At 36.4% G+C, this 23,899-nt stretch overlaps 2 protein-coding genes across 19 annotated transcripts in view; one reads left to right on the forward strand and one right to left on the reverse strand.

Annotated features, from left to right (window-relative positions):
* THNSL1 (threonine synthase like 1) lies at positions 1-13,760 on the reverse strand. Of its 6 annotated transcripts, none has more exons than XR_011433851.1 (3): positions 13,381-13,760; positions 6,905-7,076; positions 1-5,670 (listed from the first exon to the last, which is right to left on the reverse strand). XR_011433851.1 is itself a non-coding variant. In XM_023632319.2 (3 exons), exon 3 carries the CDS (start codon positions 5,622-5,624, stop codon positions 3,393-3,395), a length of 2,232 nt encoding a protein of 743 aa, XP_023488087.1. In that variant the 5' UTR covers positions 5,625-5,670; positions 6,960-7,076; positions 13,381-13,511; the 3' UTR covers positions 1-3,392. The 6 variants fall into 6 exon arrangements, 3 of the variants coding, with proteins under 3 accessions (XP_023488087.1, XP_005606942.1, XP_070110925.1); XR_011433850.1 differs by lacking the exon at positions 13,381-13,760 and adding an exon at positions 13,111-13,327; XR_011433852.1 differs by lacking the exon at positions 13,381-13,760 and adding an exon at positions 12,389-13,117.
* Positions 12,859-23,899, forward strand: part of ENKUR (enkurin, TRPC channel interacting protein) — a 24,443-nt gene continuing 13,402 nt past the window's right edge. For 2 of the 13 annotated variants that reach the window (XM_023632321.2, XM_023632322.2), the window contains exon 1: positions 13,735-14,077. In XM_023632321.2, the coding sequence (XP_023488089.1) occupies positions 14,001-14,077 (77 nt within the window). In that variant the 5' untranslated portion in view covers positions 13,735-14,000. Of the gene's footprint in view, positions 13,005-13,671; positions 14,078-17,617; positions 17,874-23,899 lie in introns of those variants that run through there. The other 11 variants (XM_070254829.1, XM_070254828.1, XM_070254832.1 and 8 more) reach the window with 11 other exon arrangements.

Raw genomic sequence — 23,899 nt, forward strand, 5'->3', positions numbered from 1 at the left:
TATTTCATACACAGATTTTATTCATGTTTCTTGGATGGGACAAAAACTGTATTATTTATGTAACCACAGTTTTGAGGTTCACATGAAAACAGCTACCTTTTTTTTTTTTTACTAACACTGAGTAGTCTGAATTATAAAATGTTTATAAATGATTTAATGGATTGAGAGAAACAGTATTTGCCATAAATGATTGTTGTTGAAAGTGAACTGCTATTAAAATCTAACAAAAACCTCATATGAAGCAACTCATTGCCTTCTAAATTCAATTTTGATGGAAATAAATTTTGATATTAATATGTAATTTAAAAATCTTTTTTTCTCAAAAATCTTACAAATTCACAATGTTTATGACATTGTAAAATAATTTTAAATAGTGAAAGCTACAAATTATAACCATAGCCTGAAAACTGATAACAACTTTTCATTTCATATACCATAAATTATTTTAATAATGCCAAGATATGAAATCTATTTTTACATATAATTAGAAAGAATCACAAATGATTGGAGGTCCATATTTACTAGCCTTCAATACAAATTTTACAAAACAGTATACCTACTGGATACAAGAATAAAAACTTAAATGTCCACTAACTGATAAATGGATAGACTGTGGTATTTATACAGAATATTATACAGAAATAAAAATTTATCAACTGTGGCTTACTCATCTGCAAGGATAAATTTTAAAGTTTTTGAGCAATAGAAGGTCATGGAAGCAAGCATTCACCATGATTCCATTTACAAAAAATTCAAAAAGGAGAAAAACTAAACAGTGCAGAACTATAAATACAAATGAGAATGATGAACAGAAAATTGAGGAGAGTGGTAACCTTTAGGGGAGAGACGTGATCTTCACCAAAGAGGAGCCACAGTGGGCATCAAAGGTATGAGTAACGTTCTACTCTTAAAACAAGATGGTGAGTCCGTGCGTATTTATTACTCATCCTTAAACCGTAGACATACTTTACACACTACAGAGAAGATGAGACAAGAAAGTGGAGGCCATACATGTAGACAACGCCATTTGAAGAGGCTTGATCTTGCTTGGAGCATAAAGAAATCAAAGAGTAGATGGGAAAAAATGTGCATGTTCAAAGAGATTTTTGTTTTACACTGTTTAAGATATGAAAAGAGAGCATCTGAATGGCATAGAAAGGACCCATCAGAGGGGAGAAGTTGAAGAAACAGCAGAGGAGAACACTGATGAAGCAAGTTATTTGAGTACTCTGAAGGGACTAGCATCCAAGGCACACTGAAGAGGTTGGGCTGTGACAAGAGGAGGAATACCGCTTGATTCAATCAAAAGGGAGCAGGACAGATAGAAACAGGTGCAGATTTACACATACGGCGACGGAAAACTGAGCTTTGTCACACCTGATTAACTTGTTCCTCCTGCATGACGTCAGGTTATTAGCTGAGAGGGAAGAGCCAGAGTTGGTTTTGAAAAAAAGGGAAGGCATGAAACAACAGTTTTGGACAATGAGAGAACAAACTGACCAGAGATCAACGCAGGTGCTCTCTTGTGCATTTCACCATACCTGTTTCCCTTGCCTCTGTCTAGAATGTATTCCCCTTGCTTTTCCACCTAGAAAATCTTGCCATCCTTCAAGATTCACCTCAGTTCCACATCCTCTGTGAAACCTTTTCTGACTATTCCATTGTAATCTTTTAAATCTTACAGCACTTAACTATATCACTCATTTTTCACTTACTCATGGACTCTTGTAATAACTCTTTTGTATTGAACATGATTTCATTTTTATGTGTTTTCTCCTTAACTACAGTTCTTGAGGGCAGAAATCATGTCTTGTACTTTTTAACGCTGTCCCTCCCACTTTCAGAAAAATAGAGCATTCTCATGTACACAGTGAACATTTAGATGTCTTTTCTAAATATGTCATCTACCAAACAAATACACTTAAAAGAAAGAGATAAAATAACTAAAACATACATGAATAAGTGCTGAACTTTGAATTCTCCATTATTTTCTTATAACTGCTCTTGGTTTTCAATTTTTAGATTTAGAACTTACTTTTTAGAAGTTAAGCCAGAGATCAACGTTAACACATAACTGGTTTAATTTTTTAAATTTTAAACAAATTGCTCCTGTTCATTAAATTATTAAATTTTTTTCTTTACAATTTTTAATATATTTCTTTATGGCAGTAGTTCCCCCAGAAAATGAAGCAGAATGTTATCAGAAAAGACACATTATGTTAGGAATGCCATCTTGTGGTTGAGAGTAGTCCATTACACTAACAGGTCCTTTCGGTGACAATCTTTAACTCAGAAATAAAACATCCAGTAAATTCACAAACATAAATCATTGTTACTACAGGAAATAAAAATTAAATGTGCACACATGTATGGTGACAGATAAAAACTAGACCACTGATGGTGAACACAATGCAGTCTATACAGAAACTGAAATATAATAATGCTCACCTAAAATCTGCACAACTTATAAGCCAATATGACCTCAATAATTTTTTAAAAAATTAAACATGTATCAGTTGCGTGTGGTTTCTGTTGCCAAAAAGACAACATTCATTGAAACAACAGACAACAGGCAAATTATATACGAATGGACTCAAAACAATGTAGGAAAACTGTCACCTAACTATAAATATACTTCTATTAAGACTATTCAAACACTCTGAATTTTGGAAAACTTTTAAAATAGTTAAGTCATTTTATTTCTGTATCTACTACAAAGTAGTTCTGTTGATTACTACATCCTGGACTTAAATCACGTGTCTTGATGTTCAAAGTACATCACTCTAACCATCAACATTCAAAGGGGAGTAAAGGACAGGACACTTACCTAATCTGGACATTGTAGGATACACATAATTAATTCTAATAATAACTTACTCTAATTCTAAAATAACTCCAAAATGGAGTTTGAATAGGGTTGCAAACACTGGCCCTATCTTAAAGGATGAGTTTACTTCCTCCATGCTAGTCAGTCATTTGAGTGGTAAATTATCTTTCTAGTCAACAGAGAATTAGTAATGGTTACAGATGTAGTACTTAACAGTGCTTAAATATTTAAATTGCTAAATTGAATACCAGACATTTTGGTCCACTTAAAAGTGGGAACGAGGAAGTGGAAACTGATACATCCCTCAGGCGTGCGAAGCACAAGACAACAGCACAGGGTCCACGCACTATGCTTCCTTTTTGTCGCTTCTAGATTAAGGATCCAGGAAGCATGTGCAGGGACAACATTCAGTCCTAGAGATTAGGCACTGAAATTCCAAAAGATAATAGGTCTACATATAGACATATTTACATAAAAAGCAGAATGCTAGTGTACTCCAGATCAACTTTTGTGATTTATTATTGCATGCTTATCACCAGAAAAAAATATTTTACTCAGAAAGGTTTTACATGAATTGACTTTGTATTAGCTTTTCCACATGACTTTTTAGGACATCCACATCAGCTGCACAGACCTGGTACTCCACCTTCTCTGGCTGTTTTGTTCTCTCTAATAAAGCCTCATGAGGTGGAGGTAACGCATTGTACGAACTCAGTAAGTAAAGCTGACTTGATGAAGTCTGGTTGATTTCTTTAATCTTTAAAGCCTGCAAGATAGCAGGTGCAAACTTTGAGTAATGAGCTGTCGATGAGATAATCACTGGGCAGGTTTTGTCTTGCATTCTGTCTGCAACTACTTTTGCAACAGCAGTGTGTGGATCCAAAATATACCCTGAAGTATTGTAGGTGGAGTGAATAGCTGCGAGGCACTCTCCCTCAGAGCACCAGTCGGCTACAAAGTCCTGCTGAAGTTTCTCCACTAGAATCTTTTCTATCTGGAAGTGATGCTGCTCTTCCAATTGATTAAATAATTTTGTCATTAATTGTCCATCTTTATTAGCCATCAAGTGTAAATGCCGTTCCAGGTTTGAAGATTTGAGAATATCTATTGACGGTGAAAAGGTTTGTGCTAACTTTCTTTCCCTTAGATCATAATGTCCTGTTTTTATAAAATCAGTCAAAACATGATTCTGATTAGAGGCACAAATAAATTTTCGAATAGGGATTCCCATCATTTTGGCGTACACTGCTGCTAAAATGTTACCAAAGTTTCCTGTGGGAATACAGACATCGACTGGGCTTCCAAAAGAAATAAATCCTTGGCTAACGAGATCAAGATATGCAGAAGCATGATAAACTACTTGGGGAAGCAGTCGGCCCCAGTTTATGGAATTAGCTGAACTTAAGACTGTTCCATATTCCACAGTAAGAAAGCCAGTAAAATCAGGGTCTTTAAAAATTCTTTTTATAGCTGTCTGGCAAAAATCAAAATCTGATTTGACACCCACTGCCCATCCATTTTCTTTCTGACTGCCAATTATTTGTGCTTTTTGAAAATCACTTACTCCGTTCTCAGGAAAAAATGTGGCCACAGCTATTCTTTGCTTGTCGTTCTTATTCAGACGACTGAAACCATTTAACACTGCACTCCCTGTGTCTCCTGAAGTAGCTACAAGTATCATATAATTGCAATTCGGTGGAATACAGTGTGCGAAAAGATGAGGCATAAGCTGGAGAGACAGATCTTTAAACGATCCTGTTGGTCCATGAAACAACTCCAGGATGAAGTGGTTTCCTGACAGGTGCCTGACAGGGGCAATTTTTGAGCAGGCAAAGTTTTCCCCATAAGCGGCTTCAATCATTTCTCCCAATCTGGCAGCAGGTACGTCAGCAGGATGTATACACTTCTCCAACAGTATTTGTGCTCTTTCTACATACGTTGCTCCTACTAGGCTTTTCCACTCCCCACAGTTTAATTTTGGAAACTCCTTCTCGGGAACAAAGAGGCCACCATCAGAAGCTAACCCCTCAATCACAGCTTCGCTAAAGAATTTTGTTGAAACCTTCTGTTCACAGTCTTTAGGCCAAATATGTCTTGTTGAAATGAATGTTTCTGAGTCCACATCTTGGTATCTTTTAACTGCATTAAGCACTTTGTCAGCTATCTCCTCTGGGGAAGCCCCACTTTCACAAAAAACACGAGTATCATACCACTTCTTATAATACTGTTTTCTAAATTTAAGTAAATCTTTCATAGATGTTCCAGAATTCTGTCCTACAACCCTATCTATTTTCATTAATTTTAGACGACTAACTATATCTATTAGAGGTACATCCAAGTATACAATTATCCCATTTTTCTTCAGATGCCACATGCTAGCATCATGCATTGGATTGGACCCAGTAAGGGAAATCACACTTCCAGATGCAGAGAAGTTTAACACAGCTTTTCCTTCCTCTTCTAAAAACTGCTCATTACCAACATCCTGTAATTTTTCAGACACACTCATATTCCAGGTTTTTTCAAGGATATCATCATCCACATCTATGACACAACAACCTAGTTTCTGACCTATTATCCGGCCCACTGTTGTTTTCCCAGCACCAGGCGGTCCCATCAGGATAATATTTTTGTCTCCAACAAGAGAGTGGGTTGAGTGCCATGACTTCCTTAATTCTGCAAGTGCAAAGGTCCTTGAAAGAAATAGCTGTGCGTGTTTATCCGTTTTAACATGTATACTAGAAAAACATTTCTGGGTTATTTGTTTCAGATGCTGACATCGTTTAAAGTGGAGCATTCTCTTCACTTTTCTGCCCAAGCCAATCTAAAAGCTGGCTTTAGCCCTTTTCAAAACATAAAAACAAAAAAAGACATTTGGTTACTAATTTCAAGACTTAAAATCTCAATAGGATTGAACATAACCATGCCCCTAGAGTATATAAACTGTTTAAAAATCTACCAAATTTATGGGATAATTAAATTCAAATTTAAAATTCAAATTCTCATATATTGCATATCATCCTTTTAACAATCTTTTCAAATCTCAAGACACTGAATAATAAAAACTTTCAACAATTTGTAACTATTAAGCAATAGAAACTTTTTTCAGAAAATGCCACATCATAGATGTTTTTTAAAAAAATATATTAAATCAAATTAGCATTCCTTTCCATGTAATGAAAATTGTTTCATGGTTTATAACCCATATAAATAAGGATTATTTGGTGTTGGAATGCTATTTACTTGCAATTCACAAAAGCTAAACAATATTCTTTATATTTAATTTCTCTTTAGTTAATATGAACGTGTTAGACTATTATATTCCTCATAAATTTACAGAATTCACATGAATAAAATATTTGCTCATGAAATGCTTAACTTCCCAAACTATAGGACAAAGGTATGACATTTTCTTTATGTGCCTTTCACATGCATACTGTTAAGAATCATTCTTACATATTTTTCATATTGAAGGTCTTAAAAAAAACTAAAGTGAAAGGTATAATATTATGCAAATAGTTAAGAAAAACTGATAAGAAGCAGCAAGGTCAAAGGCTACATGTCTATCACCTTATCTGCATGGGACCATCACTTTTGTTTCTGTCCCATAAACATCATCAGTGGAGAGACTTAACTCAAATTCCAGACTCCAGAGCGAGAGCAAAAAAACTCAGGAATGTTTCTAATGATGAGAAGAAAAAAATTAGTCTGGCATCCGAAGAAGCTCTGCAACTCCCCGTCCTGGTCAAACCCCCGCCTTTGGAAACATACTCACCATTAAAACACAAACGTAGGCCAGACAAGTCAAATATTTAGTCATGTGTAAAATGCAATTTAATAACTGCTGCGATGCTCATTTAAATTGACTAAAGTAACTTCACAGACACCTAGTGGGGCTTTCCACATGTTCTGTAGTAGAAACAACATGCAAGTGAGCTGTATTAAATGTTAGATGGTATGTTTAAATATGTTCTGAAAACTCTCAATCATTTACTACTCAGATTATCTCTGCTACATAAACTGTGTTCTGTAATTAAAAATTTAAACCATTTTAAGCCAACACTGAATTTAACTTACTAGTTAAATTGGAATGGTCAAGAGAAGGAACACATTTCCTTATTTGGCTTTTCACCTTGTATGCACTGTGCTTTGCTCCCACGGCCTTGTAAACATGTGACACACAGGAACCAATCTTACATGAAGAGTTTGTTCATGCCGAGGCAAAGTCAATCTTTGCAAAAAGTGGAGTCTATAATGGAAAAAAATTCAAGTTAATCATAACTGCATACAGATTCATAAAATTCCACACACAGACTAGTCTATTATTAAATATCCACCTGAAATTTTTAAAGTACAGAAAAATAACAAATTGACCCTTTTCATGTTTCCCCAAATCTATTATTAAAAGACTAAGATAGAGCCAGCCTGGACTGCCTAGTGGTTGGAGTTCTATACACTCCACTTCAGTGGCCTGGGTTTGGTTCCTGGGCACGGAACCACACCACTGGTCTGTCAGTAGCCATGCTGTGGCGGTGGCTCACATAGAAGAACTAAAAGGACCTACAACCAGAATATACAACTATGTACTGGGGCTTTGGGGAGGGAAAAAAAGAAAAAGGAAAAGAGAGGAAGATTGGCAGCAGATGTTAGCTCAGGGTGAATCTTTCCCAGTCAAAAATAAATAAAAAATTACGATACCCTTTTTTTTCAACATGTGTGTCTTATCATAGAAAATAATTTTACTAAACAGTATTGAAGGAATTTCTGCCATCAAGCAATATAAAAGACAATATAACCAAATAACAAAAAATATAAAATCTTTCACAACGACACCTAAAATTTCCATGATCTAACTGTATGTTCAGCGATGGGGGAAAAAACTAGTGGACTAAAGCTATGAAATGAGTGTCTTAATTACTCTTTTAGGTTGTTTTATCTGTCTGGATCACTACATGATTTGTATGTAATAATATCTCCTGTAAAAAAAAAAAAAACAAAGTGTCTGCCACAAACAGTTACCTTTTAGCTATTTAAGTGAGTTTATAATAAATTCAGAGCATGTATCACAGTGGCTGGCACATAAGAATATTCATATATATAGTAATAGTAATCACTGTCACTCAACGACAACAGACTAAAAACATATAAATTGAATCAGAATATCTAGGTACAAGGCAAGGCATATTTTCTTTGTGGTTTGGTTTGTTTAACCCTTCAGAGAAAATAGTGGTACTCATCTGTGAATCAAGAAGCGTTTTGGTGTGCATAGTCTAATATTTTCCCTGGAGTAAACTGAGGACCAGAGGACTGTGCACTTGAACCACATGAGCAATTTCTTTTATTAAACTGTATTCTGGCACTATACTTAAACACTAGCTATTTTCAGGACACTGTATACAGCAGCCTGATTAACCTCCTATTCAGAGGCTTTTGCTTATAACATCACAGAGTGTCTTCTTTCTTAGTTCCCAGTGCATAACCTTCTCATGTCTGTATTAGCAGTAACTGTCTATCACCTGAGTAGCTGGTTTGTTGTTACGGACCGTAAATCTTTCAACCGATCTTTTCTTCCACTTTCGGCTGGTTGCTGCAATGTTCAACATCAACTCCCCTAAAAGTAGAAGACTGTAACACAAATGTTATGCCTGGCAACTTCACCTTATCTTTTATAATCTTACTTTTCCTTTGTTTTTTTTTTTTTTTAAAGATTGGCACCTGAGCTAACAACTGCTGCCAATTTTCTTTTTTTTTTTTTTTCTGCTTTGTCTCCCCAAATCCCCCCAGTACATAGTTGTGTATTCTAGTTGTGGGCCCTTCTAGTTGTAGCATGTGGGATGCCACCTCAGGATGGCCGGATGAGCGGTGCCATGTTCACGCCCAGGATCAGAACCAGTGAAACCCTGGGCGGCCAAAGCGGAGTGCGCAAACCTAACCACTCTGCCACGGGGCTGGCCCCCTTCCTTTGTTTTATATGAATTAAAAATAGAAAATATGACAGTTCAATTTATTCTGTATCAATATTATTTCACCACAAAAATCTTCCTGAAACTAGAAGGCAGTTGTTAAGTGCTATAACATTTAACAAACATTATCATTTTTAAAGAAAAACAAAGATGAATTCTATTTTAAGCTACACCCTAAATTTTGTTTCATAATATTTAGCCACAAACTAATTTTAGGGCTTCAACATCCACTGTAAGCAAACCAAAAGAAAAGAGACGATGGAATAATGCCCATAGCATGTAACTTTTATCTGGAAATTGAGTTTTTACTTAGGAGGTAATATAGTTAATTCTCATTATTCATGGTAGTTATGTTCTATAATGTCACCACAAATACTGAATTTGTGACTACTGAGCTCCTAAGGGAGATACAGGGTTAGGTTCCTGTGAGCCTCTGGTCACAACATTTTTGCCAACTGATCAATACATAACCTTGTTTTATGTGTGTTTCCATTTAAGGACATCTTATTTAACATACATTTCATTGATTCATTGCCTCTGAACTCACAGCCAACAGCACTCTAACTCATGCCTGAACAAAGTTCATCTAACACACGCATTTTCTCTGGAAAGCACATCATAGCCTTGTTGCCATAGGAAAACTGGGCAGCACCTCAGCACTCTGTTTGGGGCCATTTTAAACAGTAAAATCACCAGCTAGAAGCACAAAAATCCAAAAAACATGGCACTAAAAACGAATATAGTATACAGTCTGAGAGCTGACACAAGAAGGCAGAGCGTCACCTTCTTTGACCTCAGCTTGGAACACAAACATCAGGCAACTCAGTTTTCACCCATGTGCCCGTGTCCATGAATGACTGCAAAAGTGCTACAAGTATTAATTTTGGGTTATAAATAGAGTGAGTAGAATTCACAAATATGGTACCTGTCAAAGGTGAGAACCAACTACATATCACTTTCCTTTATGATTCAAAGCCATGTTATTAGATGTTTATTTATTTATATTTTAATGTTTTTCAGTATGGTGGTCATGAATAGGCAATTTTTCTTCAGCCAAAGGACAAAATATTTCAAATTAAATGGAAGTCAATCACACAAGAGTCAGAAAACAAAAACAGTACTTAGAGACCAATTCTCTTGGCCATAAAGTACTCAGGTTTTACTGTATCATTAATGTTCTCAAATATTTTTTGTAGAGCCAAGTTCTATACAAAAATATTTTAGTTACCCTAACTCCTCAGAGTATGGAAGATCTACACAACTCCATTACACATTAATAATTTTTAAATAAGTCTTCCTACTGATCACTTATAGTGGGGCTTTCTGACCCACTAATTCCAATGGATACTTTTTAGACATAAAAGACACCTGTCATTCAAATAGACAAAGGAAAAGGCAATGATGGGTATCACAGCAAGAACCTTAAAAAACAAAAGCAGAACGTCCACGTGTAGTATTAATTTAAGTATCATGTGACCTCAAGACACAAAATTTAAGAATTTTACTGTGGCAAGCTGATCAAGATGGAGTAAAGAGTTCAAGGGGAAAAAGTGCAGAAATCACTTTTTAAATTGCTTTTGAATTATTTCCTATGGATGCTAATCAAGTTACATTTTTAAACCAGAAATACATACTAATTTTGAACAACCCATTTACAGGGATGCTTTCCTACGTTTACCACTAGATGACTGATAATCAACCAAAATCACACTCAACTTATATCAATTTTTATTTACAAAAAGGTCCTGAAGAATTTCTCAATTCCATTATAAAACTACCTAGTTTCGAATTCCTCTGGGAAATCACCAAAATCCTATTTAGTCAAAATGATTTAGCATTTGTCACCAATTTAAAATATTCGTCATTATATATCTTTCAAAATAAAACATAAGACACAGCACTTCAAAAATTACTTCATGATGAGAATTGGGTATAGCTCAATGAACTTCCGAAAGTATTTATGACATGATTATGCTTGTCATCATACATAAATGCAACTCTAAATTTCTCAGAAGCATGACTAAATCTAGTCCATTATCTCATGAAGAAATTCTGAGGTTTTAAAAAATTCTTAAAAATTACTGCATTTTTACAGCAATAAATTGTTTTCCAATAAGTAATAAGAAAAAATGTAAATATACTAGGACACAAATTAACCAGGGAAAGGTAAAGCTCTCCTGCTTCTGACTATGGAGCAAAAATCCCCTCAACAAGCCCTTTAGTCAATCAGCTCCTACTTCCCTGGAAATAGGAGGTGGCGAGGGTGGGATGACCATACATGACAGTGTCATCTTGTAATCACAGGGATTGTATAAGCAAAAGTATAATTTTGCAAGTCGCCACTCATCTTTGCCTTTAGCTTAGCATCAAAGCTGACTAAGCCTTTCCTGTTGTTAGTCTTTTGCTGTTAGATATCCTCTTAATGGCCTTGAGTATTTAATTCAAAAGACTTTTTAAGAATCCTTTTCAATGCTATAACTTAGAAAAATATTGTAAAGAATCTATCTCTTTATAAAGGGTTTATTTTCCTAATTGTCTTATTTATATTCCCACTTATACACGTTTTATGCATCTAAATAGATTAAAATAATCTTTAGTAACCATTTATATCATGGGTCTGTGCAAACTACAACCCATAGGCCCAACCTGGCCCTGTACCCTTTTTGTAAATTGCTTCCCCAGAACACAACCTCACTCCTTCATTTGTTCGTTTGGTTAGTGTTGTCTTTGGCTGCTTTTGAGCTACAATGGTGGAGTTGAGTAATTTGGACAGAAACCATCTGGCCTGCAAAGGCCTAAAACACTTATTATCCAGCCCTTTACAGAAAAAGTTCATGACCTCCAATGGTGTACCCATACTAATTCCCTGTGGACATAGGCATGCCCTTGAATAGCATTGCCATTTTGAGGGAATTATGAAAATTCAAAATATATTCTTCGTAAACATGCTTTCAAAAGGCAAGGAGAATTACAGACAAATAGCTAAGACAAAAAAGTTCCTTTCCAAACGATCTAACAACTTCATCAAGACTGTAAACTAAGTATACTACAATGAGGAGATTCTAAAATTTGTTTGGTATTTTTAAAACCACAATAAATATACCGACATCAGTGAAATTACTGTATTCAGTCGCATCAAAAAGTCTCCACACTAGCTTAGGCCAGTTGGTGCTAACTGGAGAAATGACGCATTGCCCTTATTGGCTATTTTATTTGCTAAAATAGTACCAAAGTGCTCCCTCTAACTGGAAAATTTATAAGCTTTGGCCAATGACTAGTCACCTGGCTAACAGTGTTATCATTCTGAGTCCTTAGTTCAAATCTTAGCATGGAGAGAGAAGAGAATTTTTTTCTATACATGGTAGGCAAAAAATCCTCCAAAACATAAAATACTCATAGGGGAAAGGGGCCAAGTAGCATACAAGAGCCTCATCCCCAAAGTGTCACTCATCTGAATAAAATGCTTGTTAAACACCTGGGATAAAAATAAAAATCGGATCAACTGAATAACAAAAAACTAAATTTATTCTTATCTAGAGAAATTCATAAGGACCTGCACATTCAGCATAGCCTTTTAAGCAGGAACTAAAAAATTTACCAAGCCACCCTGCTGTTTTAAGGCCTCCGCCGAGCACCCTGGCATTTCGAGACTACCGAAACTGCTGTTCTCTTGTCTGCATCTTCATCCCCCTCGGGCAGCGTGGCCTCTGCACGGCTGGTTCAGAGCCATCTATCTTCCTTCCCAAATCATACTGCCAAACGTCTTTTAGAGACTCGAGACGGCAAAGGCTTCTACATGAGTTCCTTTCAGCTGTCATACGTGCACAGTTGGGTTTATGGAAGACCAAATGGTTCAAACCGAATAAAACTGCTTCTCAGAAAGAAGACAATTTTCAAAAAGGGACATCCAGAAGTGGGCAAAAATTCAAGGGCCCATTTAAAAGGCTTCTCCTCCTGGTTTGGGCTGGTCGTTTAAACAACAGGAAGTTCAAGAACATGTGGAGAAAGACCTAAGAGGAGGGGCCCGACCCAGAGGGAGCCGGCGGAGAGCAGGGAGGGCGCGGCGCGGGGACAGCGAGGCGGCGGCGGGAGGACCGCGCGACAGGTGGATGCGGAGGAGGGGGCGCGCTCGCACAGGGGCGCGGGGCTGCGCGGCCGGTTCCGAGCCGCCGGGGACAAAAGCGGCCGGACAGCAGCGCGGACGGAGAGCTGAGGTGACAAACCCAGGACTGGAAAGGGGGAGGGACGAAGGGGACAAGGCATGCGATGCTAACGGACTGGCTTCTACAGTTTCCCTTTCTTTCTCCTCAAATAACTCACCAAGAAAATCACCCTGAGAAGACGGGAGAAAGGAAAGGAAATGGGAAGGAGCGTCCAGAAGCCGCTAGCGCCGCCTCCGGTCGGAGCCCTGCACCTCCGGGCCTCGCCCAGGCTCGCCCACTGTCCAAACCCGAGGCCACGCTGCACCCCCCGCGCCCCCGCGCAGCCGCCTCTGCGCCTGCGCCAGTGCCGGCCTGCGTCCGCGCGCCACGCCCTCGCCCGGAGCAGCCGCACACAGGGCACGTGACTTTCGTCCCAGGCTCCACCCACCTGAACCTCCCATCTCCTCGGGCTCCTCCCCTCCCTCGTCTCGCTGTCGATGTTGGCCAGTGCGTTAGCGTGGCCTCAGCCGCTCGCCCCGACTCCTCCGGGATTGGCGCCTGCGCACAAAGGCCGTATTGTGTGACCTCCCGCTGCGCTCCCTGACTGTCTGTAGCTGGGTTTATCTTTCTCTCCAAATATACAGACAGAAAAGAGCAACGTTTTTAAAGGGAGGCCGTTCTTGACCCCATTACTCCCAAGGGCACATATAAATAGTGGTTTCCATGTTGAACTTCTCAGGCAGAAGAAGGAGCTGCAGAGAGAGGGAAGAAAGGAAACCTAATTTGTGGTGCTGCCTTCGACTTCTCCGTCGCCTAGTAACTGTTTCCATGGCAACCGCGCCGTTAACCACGCTAAGCAACCCCAAGAGGAATAGAAGGGGTATTTTATTTTCTTCCCAAGAGAGGACTGCGAAGAAGAGGTCAAAGGGGAATTATGCGAAAGAGAGAAACCTTAGTTCTTTGAGAAGGCAAGAGAGTAGAAAAGGAAAGGGGACGCAGTGAAGAAGGGGACGGAGATAGTGGTATAGAGAAAAAAGTTGAGTAGTTTTAAGGAATCATTTGGTGGTCATGGATCCAGCGTGCTTTTCTGAGAGCATTTATAACCTCATACCCAGTGACTGGAAGGAACCTCCCCAGCCTCCTAGGTATGTGGGTAAGCAAAGATTATCGCTTGAAACAAGAATGGGAAATAATTGTTCCATTTCAGGTTTGACTAAGCATCCTATAACTTTAAGAAATAACATCTATTTTTGCTCAATGAAGTAGCCTTGGATGACAACTGCTTAGAGAAGAGTTTACAAAATCTAGGTATTTAGCATCTCACAGTTCACACAGAGGGCAGTCCCGTGCTGTGAGAGGGCCACCTTATCATGTTAGCCTCCTGTTAATACGGTTTGTAATTGTTTTGTAACTGATGTAGTTTTTCGTACATGATGTGGTATACAACATAGCGTGAAATTTCCTGTTGAAAAGAGAAAATCCCAACTTTATTATCCCATGTTAGGATACTTGATATTTGGTTTCAGGAGTTCATTGTTTTATTTCTGACTACACTATTGGGATGGTACTTATTTTTTCCCACGATTATTGTCTAGTATAGAGTCCTATTTGTTTCTGAGCCTCAGTTTTTTTGATGGGTGAAACGAAATAGACAGACTGGATAGTTTCTGAGGTCTTTTTCGGATCTAATAATTGGGTGAAAGGAAGGGTAGATGGAAAAAGACCCAAAAATACATAACTGAGTTAAAATTTTTACATAGGTGTTAGGCCCTGTAGGTTCCCCAAATTTCAGAAAGGTAACCTCAAAGTAAACCTCCAGGTTACTCTCCTGTGTAGGGACTTACAACTTATTTAAATCTGTGGAGAGAGAAGAAGGTAACTAGTGGAGAAAATCTCATTCCCTCTAGAACTCTGCTGTCTTTTATGTTTTTCCTTTTCGTGATGCAAATCAAAACAGCATTGAAAGAGCACACAGCTAAAAAGCAGACTCTGCAACTAATAGGTTTGGGGATCATGAATAAATTTTCATTTGTTGTCTGATGAGTAAAACAAGCTAAATGAACTAGATAATGTTCAAGTCTCTTTCAGATCTAATGTCCAGTTATTTTTACTGGTAATTACTTGGGGTGCCTAACATCTTCAACAATTGGGCAAACGCTTCCATGTTAAGCCTGAGTATCTGGTTGTAACCAGAGCAGTGCCTATGTTGTTTTCCGTCAGCTACTGAAAAATCTAATTGAGGTCGGAAAGAGGAATGTTAAGTAAGATATGTTACAGTCGCAGAGTTTATGAGGAGCATTCAAATTAACTATTGCTGAAGGGACTTGTGCTCAAAAATTCCTGTATATTGTACAAGGTAAAGCTCCTCCTCTCTGAAATCCACTAGTCAATTGTATTTTCTATAGAGTACTGAATTTGAATGTTAAGATATTTTATTAGACAGGTGTTCTCTTCATTGGTAAGTTAAAAAGCTTTACTGCGTCTAGGTGATTTTTTCAAGAAATTTTATAGAAATATTCTTCGTTCATTTGGCAAGCATTAACTGAGCCCCTCTTGTGTATATAACATTGTTTTGGGGGAATGTTCTCGGGGAATGTTGGAGTGACAGCACAAACGCCTTGCTTTACTCTGAAAGAATAAGTCGGGAAAAGGAACATATGGTGAAGGGAATAGAAGGTATCTAGGTGTGGTGCCAAAGAACTCTTTCTGGTGAGGTGAAGTCAACCTACAGTGTCAGCAACAACCATGAGAAGTTTTTAATTTGACAAGATGTCATGCACTCAAACTACCAATTTATAAAAACACAGATAATAAAACATTTACCTAGCTCTTTCTCACCACACTAAAAATACTTGCCTGACTCAATCTCCTTACTAAAAGTAGGAATTAATCTTAAGAAAGAAATGTATTAAGCTACGAGGCTTATTTGGATCACCAAGTTATAAACCCAACTTCAAGAAAGCTCACTGTGGATCTTTGCAAGATTAGCAAGATGACTGTCCAGGTTTCACAAGGAGGTTAATTCCTTGGGAAAATCAACAATTGACTGCACTGTGATCTCCCATACCTCACAGGTTGCAGTTTCCTTGGGGAACTGAAATATAAACGTTAAAATGTTGATTAGTGATAAAACCGTATAATATCGAAAACCCAAATGAGAGATGCAAATACTAAATGAAAACTTAAACAATGGATATATGTAACCAAAGTAGGGTGAAGGGCAACCTCTTGCAGTTGAACTATGAGCTGAGACTTAAGACCTAAAAGTGTTAAAGTCAATGGGAAGCCATGAATCCATTTTCAAAATTTCAGTTGCTCATGATGCATGAGATGGTTTCCAAGATCTTCACCAAAGTTGTCACCCTTCTCTTGATGGCTCCAGTTATTTAATATCTCCAATCATTCTCTCTTTCCCTTTGTTTAAGATAATATTCCAGGTATGGTCTGAACATCCCATGGAGCCATTATCTCCTTTCCTTGATACACAATACTTTTATTAATGCATCCATTAGCATTTTGACAGTCATGTCCCACCATTGTCTCGCATTGAAATTCCCACATGAATTAAGACTAATTGTGTAGCTGATTCTTTTTGATATAAATTCATTAATAGAGTTTTGAATTTTGAATCTTTCATACACTCTCTTAACCATCCCACCCAGCTTTGTGTCATTTGCAAATCAAGTAAGTATGTCTTTCATATCTCCATCTATCACTGAACAGGGTAAATACTTTGCACTTTAGTAGGCTACTAGACACCTCTTTCTAGGCTGACAGCAATATTGTTTTGAAGTTTCAGTCAGTCATCCAAATGCATCCATTAATCAGCTGATATCAGCAAGGATTTAATTAGAGGCTTTGCTAACATCAAGATCCATATTCTTATGTCTAAGCCATTTGCCTGTTTTATGAATCCCATAATCTTATTTTTTTTTAAAAAAAAATGGTGTTCATTTCAGTAACCTGAAATTCCAAATGGCTCATACAATCATTGCTACAGATTTTTAGGTGCTCTCCAAAATTGACATCAGGCTTACCAGTATGGAGCTTCTGGATGCTTACTTTTTGAAAGCGGGAATATTTAATGTCCTAAGCACCCACTAGTTGTGTTTTTCCTTAAGCCTTTCTGGTTTTTATTGGGATTAATTGTGACATTTAGTTAGAATTTCATTTTCAGAGCTTCTCATTCTTCTTAGACTACCTTCCATTTAATTCAATTTACATACTGTCCTATGTATATTTTCTGAAGTTTTGTAACATCTCCTTAAAGTCTGGTTATGTATCTGACTTTGCTAAGCAGTCTTGACTATTATGAAGTCTAAGATGACACAGTCATTTTCTCCTAAGGTTCTTATCTACTTTGCTGGCTAATTATAGCCATTAATTCAACTGAGAGTGCAGTAGTCCTTCTAAATGAACTTTTATTCAAAAAAGTCAAGAATATTCCAGAGCCTTTGTTTTTAGAATAATGAAATTTTATGCTAAAATTCCCATTGCTGCATTATGTGGTCTCAGGCAGAGTTTTATGATTAGTGTTAGAAGTTGTTATTCATATTTTTAATCTAGATATCCAGACTCTGGAGACTTCCACAGTACTAACACTTCTCTGCATCTCTTCTGTTATTTTTACCCAAGTGCTCTTCTCATGCATGTATTTATATTAATTTTTGACCTAAACCCCACAGTTCATATAGAAGATTTCAAAATCAGCAAGAAAAGCAAGCACACAACTGAAGATGTGTTATAATTAATAAAATTACCTAAAGAATGTGGAAGAATTGAAGGCCTGGGAAACTAGAAATGAAAGGGATAATTTGAGAAGGTACTTTTCCCCTTCTGACCTGTGGATGAGGGCAAGGACATCCACAAACAGGATTTTTGTCAACAAGGAGAATCTCAGCTTCCACGTGCATTTACTGGCTTAGTGTTCGTTCATCTCGGGTAACTGCCTCTCATTTAGATTTCTATAGATTTAACATGTGGTACGTTAGCACGTCTCTCTGGCATTTCACACGTACCTAAAAATGTTGAGAAGAAACTATGTCGACAATATTTCTTAAAATTAGTTGCCAGGGAAATTTGTGGATAACTGAACTTTTGTCAGAGTTAGACTCATTTTTTATAAGTTTATTCCATTACAGATCAAGATTCAATATCTTAAGCATACTGTACAATATATCATAGTATGAGAATCTGTTTATTATAGATCAGGAAAGTCCGTCTATCTGTGTCTGTCTCTTATAATAACCATTTTTACACAATGACTTGAATTTTTAGAGAATAAGACTGTCTTTTAGGACACAAGTAAGATCAGTAAAGGATTAAACTTTTTTTTTTTATTTAAGCAAGATGAATACCAAGTAATAATAGCAACAATATTAATAATAATGATGATGATGATAATATGTTCAATGTATTAGTGTTTACAATGTACCAGATACTGTTCCATGTTTTTCATAAGCATTATGTAAATCTCACAAGGACCCTATGAGATGAGTAGTAATATCCTGATTTTACAGAAGAGGAAACTCAGGCCCAGAGAGTCGAGGCAGCTAGGAAGAAGAAGAGCTAAGACTGAGATATAAGTCTGACACCAAAGCCCATAACTTTAACCAGGTTGTGCACTGCTTTTCAATCTGAGTAAATAATTAAAACAAACCTAACGAGCACCTTTTGATTCAATAGCACATATATATCTATATATTTTATTCTTCAGATAATTTTCATGTGTAAGATACTGCTTAGTATTTATTTATACATTACTCTGTTATAATGCAATAAGATATTTTTTAATGAGGATATCAAAGTAAATAGAAAATAATGATAGAAAAGTAAGACAGTGCCACAAATGAGCGTGAAATTTCTGGTACATGAAATGTATGCTTTCAAATCTTGTGTGTTTGCTTGAAGTCTGATAAAAATTTGACTCAGTGCTAACTAGAAGGTGGGCAACCCACAAAGGAAGAACGATGCTTCCCGTGATCCTTCAAAGATCACTTACACTCTAAGTCACGTTTTCCATAAGACAGAAGGAAAGCAGTGGCTGAGAAACACAAGTATTCTTGGTGTGGGGCCAGAAATAGACTTCCGCCACGGTTCATGGAGAAAAGAGACAATGTGTGTGATGTAATGAATAAAGATCTCAGCAGCACTCTTACATTAAATGCACCAAGTTCCACAGGTCAGATGTTGCTCTCATTGTAGACCAATGGTCTTCATGCCAAAACATAACTTAATGAAAGCAGTTTTGGAGACATCGCTATGATGTGGTCTGGGTATACAACTATGCGACTATATTTTTTAATTCAAGGATTGATTTTTCCAATCTCTAGGTCAGCACTGTCTAATAGAAATAAAATGTGAGCCACGTACGTGATTTTAAATTTTCTAATAACCACTTTAAAAAAGTAGAAAAAATATATAAAATTAATTTTAATAATAGATTTTTATTTTAACCCAATGTATCCAAAATACTATAATTTCAACGTGTGGCACTAGCCACCTTTCAAGTGCTCAGTATCCACATGTGGCTGGTAACTACTGTATTGTCCAGCACAGATATAAATTAATACATTGACTACATATCCTCTTGATAATCTACCATATTTATTATTCCTCTCAACAGTTTATGATAGGTATTAAGCAGCACCAAGATCAGAATTATACTCGGTGATGCATACCTGTGTTGTCAGCCAAGCTGGGAGTAGAATTGGCATCCACTGTTGAAAATTGAATTATTTGCTAGAGTCATGAGGCTGAATTGAAGACTCTCACTTCAGTGCCTTTACGTGAGCTTAAGGGGTACCCATGTACAAGTTAGAATTCTCTTCGAGAAATAATTTGAGGGACTTTCTAATACAGTCTAGGTTCTAAAGTCCTACACAATAGAGAAACACTGCAATAATATTGGTTTGAAATTAAAAGAACGAAACAAAACCAAAAAACAGTAGTTAACCAGATGCCCATCTAAGCCATTAGGAAAAGAAAAATCTCCATCAAGCATTATCAAACCATCCCAACTTAGAGTCAGTATTTCTCTGTGTGCTCTTTAAGAGAAAATGCTTTAAAAATATATGCCTAAAGACTTCATATGATTTACTATGTGGTGATTATTGGCAATAAAATAAATGCAAGTATGGCATGTTTATTGAAGATGACAATTTTAGTTTTAGAATAATTAATCTATAGCCCACATCTAATAAAAACTAGAAAGTAGGCCCAGTTGTCTAATAAAGTCACCCCCTAGGTCTTTATAATAAAACCACACAATCCAGAAAATAGAATAAAATGCAGCTATTGAAAAGACAGAGTAAGCTTTACATGCACTGTTCTGGAAAGATATCACATTATATTAAGTTTTTAAAAATCAAGTTACAGTTCATACATAAATAGAAATATAGAAAACAGAGTTTATTCTGGAAAATGGATTGAGGAGATGGAGGGAACCTAGATTTTTATTTATTTTTTATTGATATATGATTGACATATGATATATTAATTTCATCTTTTTTATTTTTGTAATTTTGAAAAATAAAAAATTATTCATATAGACTGGAATATCTTGTTTTCTATAACAGATGTGTAAGCCTTCAGCACACACACAAAATAATGTATTGAATCACAAGGTTGCAAATTAAAAAGAAGTGAGAGTATACAGACGCCTTTTTCACCCCAAAGGAAGTTATTTTATGAATCAAGAGATCATATCTGCCAATTCGAACTTCCATGGGAATTTTAAGGCACACGTTTGGACTGAGCATATTTCCTTAAGGTATCTAATGAGCTCATTCAGTTTGAACTATAATTAATTCCCAGCCAGTGAGTTCAAGATTGAGAAAAGGCCCCTAAAAGCAAGAAACTATTTAATGTTTCTCAAAACAAACTTATCCACATAAGTAAGAAGAGAATACAAATTGTTAAAAGTGATAGAGCTGAACTTCTGCTTCCAATCAAGGAATTTACCCTCTCACTTTAAACAACGAAAACACCAGAACATATATGTAAAACAGTGGTTTTCAGACACTGGACAATAGGCAGCACGGAGCAGTCATCCCTCAGAGAAGGGAAACAAGCCCTAGTTGCCTCAACATACTCCCTGGAGAGAATTTCCAGGCAAAAGCCCAGGAAAAAGGAACTTAAACAAAACCCAGCAGTTTCCCTGAGTTAAGGAGACAGAGGTCGGAGTTTGGGAAGATCAAGGCATGTGGAATTCACAGCACAGAGTACCAGAGAGGAGAGAACCTCATAGATAAAGAGAGAGCTATGGAAATATTCAGGAGGATTTCCCTCAAGTCTTTAGTTGATGGTACATGTGTCTGATGAAACTACTGAGGCCAGGGAAATAACCAACAGAAGGCAGCAGAGCCAGATAAAGTTCATATTCCCATCAGAATGGAAAGACCTTCTGAGATACAGGGCATTGAGCAGTGCTCTCAAGAGTATATTGCCTCAGTAGTGGGGCCAAATTAGAACTAGACTAAAAGCTCTTCTGGACCCAGAAATATAATGCATAACCAAGGGAAAAATCAGTCAGTACAAACAGACAAAGAAATGACATCAGCGAGAGAATTAGTAGACAAGGACATTAAAATGACTATTTTAAATATCTTCGATGTGTTTGAGGAAAAGACAAGCAAGATACAGAGAGAAATGGAAGGATAAAAAAAAGACCCAAATCTAACTTCTACACATAACTAACACCATGTCTAAAATGAAAATAGTAAGTATCCTATCCCATCTAATACTGATACCAGTAGTATCCTAATCCCACCCAATAGGGATAGGATTAAGAGTAGCTAAGACACTGAAAAAGAAAATATTGTTGAATCTGAAGACATAGTAATAGAACAATACACAATGAAACAGAGAAAAAAACTGAAAAGAAAAACAGAGAATCAGTGAGCTGTGAACATGAAGCAGCCTAATGTAAGTGAAATTGGAATCCCAGAAGGAAAGGAGAAAAGTGGGTTAACAGAAGAAATATTTGAAGAATGGCAAAAGTTTTGACAAATTTAATGAAATCTCTAAATCCACAAAACCAAGAATCACAATGAACCCCAAGCAGGGGAAAAAAAAGAAAAGAAAAAGGAGGAGATGGAGAAGAAAACCATAGCAAGGGACATTACAATTAAAGTTCTTAAAACTAGTAATAAGGACAAAAATCTTAAAAGCAGCCAAAGAAAACAGACACATTACATACAGTGGAAGGAAGAAGGACAGCAAATATCTCATCAGAAACAAGGAAAGCCAGAAGTTAAAAAGTCCTTAATGCACAAGAAAGGGTACAAGTTGGAAATTCAGATTTACACAATGAAATAAAGAATGCTGGGAATGGTAAATATATGGATAAATAGTAAAGATTATTTTTCTTCTTTTCAAATTTCTTTAAAATATAATTGGCTTTTTAAAGGGAAAATAATCACAATGAACTATGGGTTTTATAACACGTATAGATGTAAAATATATTACAACACTAGGACAAAGACGGGGGTGTAGATGCAAATATTCTTTTGTAAGGTTCTTATACGATATGTAAAGTGGTATAATATTCCTTGAAATAGGCTGTGATAAGTTAAATGTGTATATTGTAAACCTTAGAACTTCCACAGAATAAAAACAAAATATAAGGCAAGATGAAAAGAGGAAGAATGAAGAATGGGATATGTAGAAAACAAATAGCAAGATGGAAATTTTAAACACAAACCTATTTTTAAAATCACATTAAATGTGAATGGTCTAAACATACCAAATAGAAGATTATTAGAAAGGATAAAAATTCTATGCTCTCCATAAGAAAACCCCTTTAAAAATAAAGACACAAATAAGTAAAAAGTTGAAGAATGGAAAAATACTATGTTGCCACAAATCAAAGGAATGCTGGAGTGGTTTTCTTAATATCAGACAGAGTAGATTTTAGAGTATAGAATTTTAAACAAGATAGAGTATTATTTTATAATGATGAAGTAGTCAGTTTTTCAAGAAGATATCATATTCCTAAATGCTATGCACCTACTAATAGAGCTTCAAAATATACGAAGCAAAAAACTGATAGAACTAAAAGAAGAAAGAGACAAATCCACAACTGTAGTCAGAGAGTTCAACATCTCTCTTTCAATAATTAATAGAATACTTGAAAACACTACCAACTAGTTCAACCTCATTGTCATTAATAGAACACCGCCGCCAACAAGAGCAAAGTACACTTCCTTTTAGAACATTTACTAAGACAGACCATACTTTATGCCATAAAATAGGTGTCAGAAAATTTAAAATGATTGAAATCATACAAAGGATATTCTCTAAACACGGTAAAAATCAATTAGAAATTGAAAAGATATCTAGAAACTCCCCATATATTGGAAAACTAAACACATCTCAACAAACTCCTAAGTCAAGAAGATACAAGAAGGGAATTAAAAAGGTGTTTGGAGCTGAATGAAAATGAAAGCACAGCATATCCAAATTTGTGGGATGCAGCTATAAAGCAGTGCCTCAAGGGGATTTTATACCTTTAAATACTTCTATTAGAAAAGTATAAAGGTTTAAAGTCAAACACCTAAACTTGCACCTTAAGAAACTAAAAACGGAAAAGCAAATTAAACCTCAAATAAGGAGAAATAATAAAGATAAGTGCAGAAATCATTTAAATGGAACATGTGAGCGTTAGAGAAAATCAATGAAAACTAGTTCTTTGAGAAGATCAATAACATTTAATAAAGCCCTAGTCAGACTGATCAGCAAAAAAAAAAAAAAAAAAGAAAAAAGAGGGAGAAAGAAGACACAAATTACCAATATCAGGAATGGGAGAGGTGACATCACTATCAATGCTACAGATGCTCAAAGGATAATAAGGAAATATTATGAACATCTTTACACTGGCATCTGTTTCTTAGGGCAAAGCCTCCTTCTAGCTTGCCTAAGCTTGATAAACAGGGCTCCGATAATTACACTTTATCTCCAAATGAATA

Source organism: Equus caballus, chromosome 29, assembly GCF_041296265.1.
Source record: "Equus caballus isolate H_3958 breed thoroughbred chromosome 29, TB-T2T, whole genome shotgun sequence".
Lineage (NCBI taxonomy): Eukaryota > Metazoa > Chordata > Mammalia > Perissodactyla > Equidae > Equus > Equus caballus.